Here is a 7485-nt window from a genome sequence, read left to right as displayed (position 1 = left end):
TCGTTGTTTGATGGAGCTAAGAGGAATCTACAAAAAGCAGAGACGACATCCTTCCACCACCAAACTCAACAACCTGACAAACGGCAGCCTTGGTGGAGTCCAAACCTCACTGGGAACAAGTCTGACTTACTGCCAGCAACGTGAACCAAGCTCTCACTCCCTTGATACAGAGACTGAAAGGCCCTTTGCAAGGGGCCATCTTCCCCATACTCATGGAGTACCCCCCACACACACACACACACACAAACATACACACAGGACGCCCCTGGGAACATGGTCATAAGCCTACTCTAAATCCACAAAGCAGATGTGGATTGGTGGATTAGCCCAATGCCCTTTCCAGCACCCTTGTGGGAGTAAAGAGCTGATCCAATCTCCTCATTCTGAGATTCAACTATCAACCACGACATCAACCACGACACTCCAGTACCCTGGCATCGACCTTTCTGGAGAGGCTGAGGAGTGTGACCCCCCGCCCCCAATGATTGGAACACACCCTCTGGTCCCCTTTCTTAAAAATGGAGACCACCACCTCAATCTACCACTCCAAAGGCACTGCTCCCCAATGTCCATGCAATGTTGCAGAGATGAGTCAACCAAGACAGCCCTACAATGTCCAGAGCCTTGAGATCCCAAGAGCAGATCTCATCCACCCCCGGAGCTCTGCCACTGCACAGTTGTTTCACTGCCTTGGCGACTTGTGCCTTGGAGAGGAAGTCTTCCTCCGGTTTTGTTTCCTCCATGGAATACGTGTTGGTGGGATTGAGGAGTTCCTCAAAGTACTGCACTGTCCAACTATCTCTCCATTTGAAGTCAGCAGCCTCCCATCACCACCGTAAACAGTGTGAGCAAATTGCTGTCTCCCCATCTGAGGTGACGAATGGTTTGCCAGAACCTCTTTGGAGCAGATCGATAGTCTTCCAATCCAGTTTAAGATCACTGAGAGATCAAAGTAAGCACAAAGAAACTGGTTTCTTAGAGACCACAGAGCACGGAATTTAGACACGTGTCAGTGACATCGAAAGCCCATATAAAAGAAATCAGCTTCATCAGTAAAAACATTTCACCCATATCGGCCACCAGAATCAGTTGTCACCCAGAAAGTCTTTGGTGTAAAAACATGTCTTCTTCAGTTCAGCCCACGACTCGCTGGCTACGCTCCAAGACTTCCAGCTACCAGGTGGTGTCCCACCTTGGACAAGGCTCCTTTGGTCTCGTCACCAAATGTATCAAGACAGATGAAAACAGTGACAGAAGACAGAAGACAGTGGCCATCAAAATGATTAAGAATGAGGAATATTTTGCTGGAATGGCCCTTCAAGAGGTAAGAAGGCAACCTGAGGATTCTCAGCATCCACACTTGTGATAATCCTTTGGGACACGAGTCTGGTGCTAACCACTGCACCAGTGTACCGCCTCCTTTGTGACATTTTAAAATCTTAGTCTCATAAATTTTCAGATCGCAGCGTTGAAGAAAATTAGCAGCCTGCACTCAGAGAAGAGCAATCTTGTGAAATGGTATGGCCATTTCATCAACAATGGACACATATGCCTTGAGTTTGAGCATCTTGATCAGAGTCTCCAGCAGTTCATGTGTGAGAGACAGAACAAACCTCTCCTCCTGGAAGAGATACGGCCTCTCGTCTCTCAGGTATCTTCTATCATGTCAAGTTCTGCAAGTAATAGAATTCAGAAAAAAGATTTCTGATGAAATATTTTTGACCTTGTTCTTTAACTTTTCAGATAGCAAATGCTCTTCAACACCTTAAGTCCATTGGAATCATACATGCAGACCTCAAGTTAGATAATATTATGCTGGTCGGTCGGAATGAGCCCTACAGAATCAAGGTTATTGATTTGGGCCTGGCCTTTGAGGTGTCTGCTGCCAAGGTGGGGTCATATATTCAGACCCGGCCATACCGGTGAGTAACTGCAACCCTATTTGATCTCTCAGTATTGTCTTGGTGGCTGAAACTTAACTGTTGATGCTCTCTCAGGTCTCCAGAGATCCTGCTTGGAGCTCCGTTTAACGAGGCCATAGACATGTGGTCTCTCGGCTGCACCGCTGCAGCTCTTTACCTTGGTGTACCTCTCTACTACGGAAAGAATGAATATGACATGGTAAGTAGCACATCAGGTCTGTTCTGTTTTGAACTTGGATCAAGATTTTATTGAAACGCGAGTGAATGAACTTTTTACATTCTTTCACTGTTCATACAGTCAAAAACTGCAAACCAAAAAAAGAAGAAAGTGACAGACATTTTGCATTTGTTACATGTTCATTTCTTATTTCAGTACTGACTTAAAAATCATTTAAATAGTGAGTGGGAACATGTGGCATGTTGCTCCAATGGTATGTCAGAATGATGTGTCTTTCATAGGAACTTGGAGGTAATTTGTGACGTGACGATTAACTCCCTCACTTTTAGCCCAACCATGTGACAACAGATATAGCTGTTTCATTGAAACATTCATACTTGATTATTTATGTAAATGAATGAATTGTTTGAAACTGACTTTCTTTGTGTTATATCTTTAGTTGAGGTACATCATGTGGACGCAGGGTCAGCTCCCAGAGAACCTTCTGGCTTCTGGAAGCAAGACAGAAAAGTTCTTCCAGAAATGCTCTGACCTTCACACCACCACCTGGACATTAAAGGTATGGAACTCTCCAGTAAACCTTGAATCTTACTGACACACACACACTTCTTCTAGTGCTTCATATTTTAACAAACAACATCTCTTACTCATCATTTTTCCTGAGAGATCATAGATGATGGTTGTTTTCATCGCCTGATAGGTTTTTCGAAAGAATCAACCTCTAATTGGCCTGTACTTGGTGCCTAGTTTAGACATGTGGAGTTAAGATCCAATCAGAGGAAGAGAAGCAGGCTCTACACTGACACACAGAAAGCATTGGTTTAGTTTTGACTGAGGATTTTGAGAGGATTAAATAAATGTTTTTAGGTGTGTCTCTTGACATAACTTTGATCTCTGCCCCCCCAGTCAAAAGAACAGATCCTAATAGATGCTGGGATTGAGTCTAAAGAGACCAGGGCAATCTGGTTTAGCAGCCTGGATGATCTCCTGAATGTAAGTGACCTCAGTAGAAATGAATAAAGGTGTTACACGCTCAATAAATCCCAATGATGTTTCTATTTACTCTGAGAACTGAGTGATACATCTGAACTCTCTTTTGATTTTTCAGCGCAACAAAAACGTTTTCAACCGGGATAAAGATCAGGCTACAAGGAGAGCAGATACACTCATGTTCGTGGACATGATTAAAGGACTGCTGCAGCTCGATCCGTCCCAGCGGATGACACCCTGCCAGGCTCAGAAGCATCCCTTTATTAGCATGAGCTACCTGACGGAGTTTCACTCCAGCAGCTCCTAGTAAGTCCAAGCTCTGAATTTGATGAACTATTCCTCCCTTATCTCTGTGATTGTGGATTTATGTGTAATGTCTGGGACATATAATGAGCTCTTACTGCATTTTATCCTGCAAGTTTTTTTGAATAAGTTTTACATTTGCACTGAGTTGATGACGGGAGCAGGCCATTCAGGCCATGGAGTAAAAAAAACTGATCCATTTGCTTCATTTGAACATGATTCATTCTTTATATGTTATATTTTCAAGGCTAATGGATGACTTGATTTTTCTTTCAGTGCACAGTCCTGCTTCAAAATCATGTCCATCGCTAAGATCAGGACACAGCCAGCTCCACAGCAGTCCCATCCCAGGACTGCCATCCTGGTCCGTGAGAAGCTTTGTCCTTCTCTTGCTAAGAGAAGCAGTCTGGACCACCTTCCCCACAACAGTGGACAGAAGAGTGGCATCCAAGAGATGAAGAGGAAGCGCAGTCCTGGTCCTGATCCACTCAGGACTGCAGATCCTGGAGATCAGCACAGGTAGACTCACCTGCATCACTCTTAAAAGACTCAGAGATTGACCTTTTTCAGTAAAGTCCAACTCATCTTGCGCCCAACCAAATAATATTTCCTTCCTACATGGCCAGCCGATTCCATCAGATGGCTCCTCCTCCTGCTAAGAGGAGCAAACAGGACCCTCCTCTCAGCAGTGGCCACAGAGGTGACATCAGGGGAACGAAGAGGGCTCGATCTAAAGATGAGATGAGAGCACCCCCCCACCACAGAGGAATCAGGACTGCAAATGATGATCAGCACAGGTAGGCTCACCTACATCACTCTTAAAAGACTCAGAGATTAAACTTTTTCAGTAAAGTCAAACTCATCTTGTGCACAACCAAATAATATTTCCTTCCTACATGGCCAGCCAATTCCATCAGATGGCTCCTCCTCCTGCTAAGAGGAGCAGACAGGACCCTCCTCTCAGCAGTGGCCACAGAGGTGACATCAGGGGAACGAAGAGGGCTCGATCTGAAGATGAGATGAGAGCACCCCCCCACCACAGAGGAATCAGGACTGCAAATGATGATCAGCACAGGTAGGCTCACCTACATCACTCTTAAAAGACTCAGAGACTGACCTTTTTCCATTCAAGTCAAACTCATCTTGTGCACAACCAAATAATATTTCCTTCTTACATGGCCAGCCGATTCCCTCAGCTGGCTCCTCCTCCTACCAAGAGGAGCAAACAGGACCCTCCTCATAGCATTGGCAACTGGGGTGACATCAGGGGAAAGGAGAGAAAATGCTCTAAAGATGAGATGAGAGCACCCACCCACCCCAAAGGAATCAGGACTGCAGATCCTGGAGATCAGCACAGGTAGACTCACCTACATCAGTTTTGAAAGACTCAGAGATTGACCTTCTTCAGTAAAGTCAAACACATCTTACACCCAACAAAATAATATTTCCTTCTTACATGGCCAGCCGATTCCATCAGATGGCTCCTCCCCCTGCTAAGAGGAGCAAACAGGACCCTCCTCTCAGCAGAGGCCACAGGGGTGAAATAAAGGGAACAAAGAGAGCAAGGTCTAAAGATGAGATGAGCGCAGCCCCCCATCACAAAGGAATGAGAATTGTAGATGCTGGAGATCAGCACAGGTAGGCTCAGCTACATCACTCTTCAAAGACTCAGAGATTGACCTTTTTCAGTAAACACATCTTGCATTCAACAAAATAATCCATTTGCTTCATTTGAACATGATTCATTCTGTATATGTTATATTTTCAAGGCTAATGGATGACTGGATATTTCTTTCAGTGCACAGTCCTGCCTCAAAATCATGTCCATCGCTAAGATCAGGACACAGCCAGCTCCACAGCAGTCCCATCCCAAGACTGCCATCCCGGTCCGTGAGAAGCTTTGTCCTTCTCTTGCTAAGAGAAGCAGTCTGGACCACCTTCCCCACAACAGTGGACAGAAGAGTGGCATCCAAGAGATGAAGAGGAAGCGCAGTCCTGGTCCTGATCCACTCAGGACTGCAGATCCTGGAGATCAGCACAGGTAGACTCACCTGCATCACTCTTTAAAGACTCAGAGATTGACCTTTTTCAGTAAAGTCAAACTCATCTTGTGCACAACCAAATAATATTTCCTTCCTACATGGCCAGCCGATTCCAAGAGTTTGCTCCTCCCCCTGCTAAGAGGAGCAAACAGGACCCTCCTCTCAGCAGCGGCCACAGAGGTGACATCAGGAGAACGAAGAGGGCTCGATCTGAAGATGAGATGAGAGCAGCCCCCCACCACAGAGGAATCAGGACTGCAAATGATGATCAGCACAGGTAGGCTCACCTGCATCACTCTTTAAAGACTCAGAGATGATACATTTCAGTAAAGAAGAAATACATTTTCTGCCATTAAACTTCTTATTTGACAAATATTTACTTCCAGGAAGAAGAAGCTTAGGTTGGGCCACACCCACAGCAGCGGCGTGTTTGGGCTGTCCGACCACGGAAGGACAAAGAACGATGGCTGAAGCTGGAAAGCTCAAGCTAGAGTCGCCTGAGAAAACCTGGCATAAGAAGCAGAGAGACAACAGCAGCTCCGATGGCCCTGTTCTTGTTTTATTTCCCTGTTCTTTTGATTTTTTTTAATGTTTGTTTAAAGAAAATAAAATTGACATCAAAATAGACTCAGCTTGTTTTGTGTCAGTCCATTTGACAAATAAAGAATGTTGCATTTTTCCTCAATATTTGAAATGTCAGTAATTTTTTGCCAGGACTTCCAATCAACTTAATCGGTGTTTCGCCAAACATGGGTTCCCAATTACATCCGCGGGCGAGCGTATACAGGCTAACACCGCGCTCTGTGCTCCAGCCAAAACCTGCCCCTGTTGGTCTGAATGAGGTTATCTTTTGCTGTGGATTTTATTTCTATATGATTTATTAGACTCTACTAATCCACTGGACGTGGATACTCCGTCACTGCCCCGCACCTGCTGCCCTCTATGCACAGTATTCTTCTCCACCGTGCACACACACACACACACACACACACACACATACACACACACACACACACACACATACACACACTCACACACGCATATACAAATTCACAAGAGTACTGCTTCAAGGCATTTATTTGAAAATTGCTACCTTCAACAAATAAGATGAAATATGATTTTGGAACACAAGTATGTCATGCATTTGTCCTGCTGTCAGTCAGAGACACTCATTGGTGAGTGACACCTCTGGATTTGCTGACACCTCCGGATTGCCTTGGTTGGGTTGAAATCTTTGAGTGGCCCTGTTCTACTACATCTCACCTCCCACTGACAGGTCACCCACATGACGCTAAAATCGATGATTGTCATGGCTGCACGGAAATACCAGCTTGCTAAAATGACAAGTTGCTTACTGCTTTTACAGTAAATTAGAATCACAGTTCTGGATTATCTTTATGCTTCTTAATTCCTGTTTCACTATACGTTTTGATGAATTGGTGGGTGCTGTGTTTGGACTTTCACAGTTTTAGTTTTGAGAAATTATTAAAAAAGATCATTTGAAAACTGATTAGTGTCGTTATCTTTTTTCATTCTGCTTTGACACATTCATTTGTTGTGAAGCCTTTTGCTCTACATCTTTACGTCTCACCCCTCCCTTCAAGCCCAGAGGGGTCTCCACCCCAAGGCAATTGTTTATTCATGTCTTGACATTCTTATTTTATTTTTACCTATGTTTTTAAATTGTTCATGCATCTGTTTTTTTTCTGCTTATCCTGCTAAGGGTTGTGGGGGACCGGAGCCTATCCCAGCAGCCTTCAGGTGAGAGGCAGGGTTCAGCCTGGACAGGTCACCAGTCCCTCACAGGACCAACACACAGAGACAGACAACCATTCACACTCACAGTCACACCTACAGTCAATTTAGAGTATCAGTCAGCCTCGTCCTCTCTTGATGTCTTTGGACTGTGGGAGGAAGCTGGAGTACCAGAGAGAACCCACACAGGAACAGGGAGAACATGGAGACTCACACAGAAAGATCCCGTGTCCGAGCCGGGACTTGAACCCAGCACCTTCTTGCTGTGAGGCAACAGTGCTGACCACTGCACCAA

At 45.0% G+C, this 7485-nt stretch overlaps 2 protein-coding genes across 3 annotated transcripts; both read left to right on the top strand.

Moving 5' to 3' along the window:
- Positions 1-1050: 1050 nt before the first annotated feature.
- On the top strand, positions 1051-4245 carry LOC147254427 (homeodomain-interacting protein kinase 1-like). Its single transcript, XM_086215143.1, has 9 exons — positions 1051-1324; positions 1460-1651; positions 1744-1922; positions 1998-2121; positions 2540-2659; positions 3007-3093; positions 3209-3396; positions 3670-3912; positions 4020-4245. The coding sequence occupies exons 1-9, from the start codon at positions 1121-1123 to the stop codon at positions 4192-4194; spliced, it is 1512 nt and encodes a 503-aa protein (XP_086071269.1). The 5' UTR covers positions 1051-1120; the 3' UTR covers positions 4195-4245.
- Positions 4246-4251: 6 nt separating this feature from the next.
- On the top strand, positions 4252-6062 carry LOC147254426 (uncharacterized). Of its 2 annotated transcripts, XM_086215144.1 has the most exons (6): positions 4257-4468; positions 4577-4750; positions 4858-5031; positions 5192-5434; positions 5542-5712; positions 5822-6062. In XM_086215144.1, the coding sequence occupies exons 1-6, from the start codon at positions 4290-4292 to the stop codon at positions 5904-5906; spliced, it is 1026 nt and encodes a 341-aa protein (XP_086071270.1). In that variant the 5' UTR covers positions 4257-4289; the 3' UTR covers positions 5907-6062. The 2 variants fall into 2 exon arrangements, with proteins under 2 accessions (XP_086071271.1, XP_086071270.1); XM_086215145.1 differs by lacking the exon at positions 4577-4750 and having other exon boundaries at positions 4252-4468.
- The last annotated feature ends 1423 nt before the right edge of the window (positions 6063-7485 follow it).

This window comes from Aulostomus chinensis, chromosome 10, assembly GCF_037954235.1.
Source record: "Aulostomus chinensis isolate RoL2024-O1b breed Wild chromosome 10, RoL_Achi_v1.0, whole genome shotgun sequence".
Lineage (NCBI taxonomy): Eukaryota > Metazoa > Chordata > Actinopteri > Syngnathiformes > Aulostomidae > Aulostomus > Aulostomus chinensis.
Note: the sequence above shows the minus strand (reverse complement) of the source record. Positions and strands in the feature narration are given on the sequence as shown.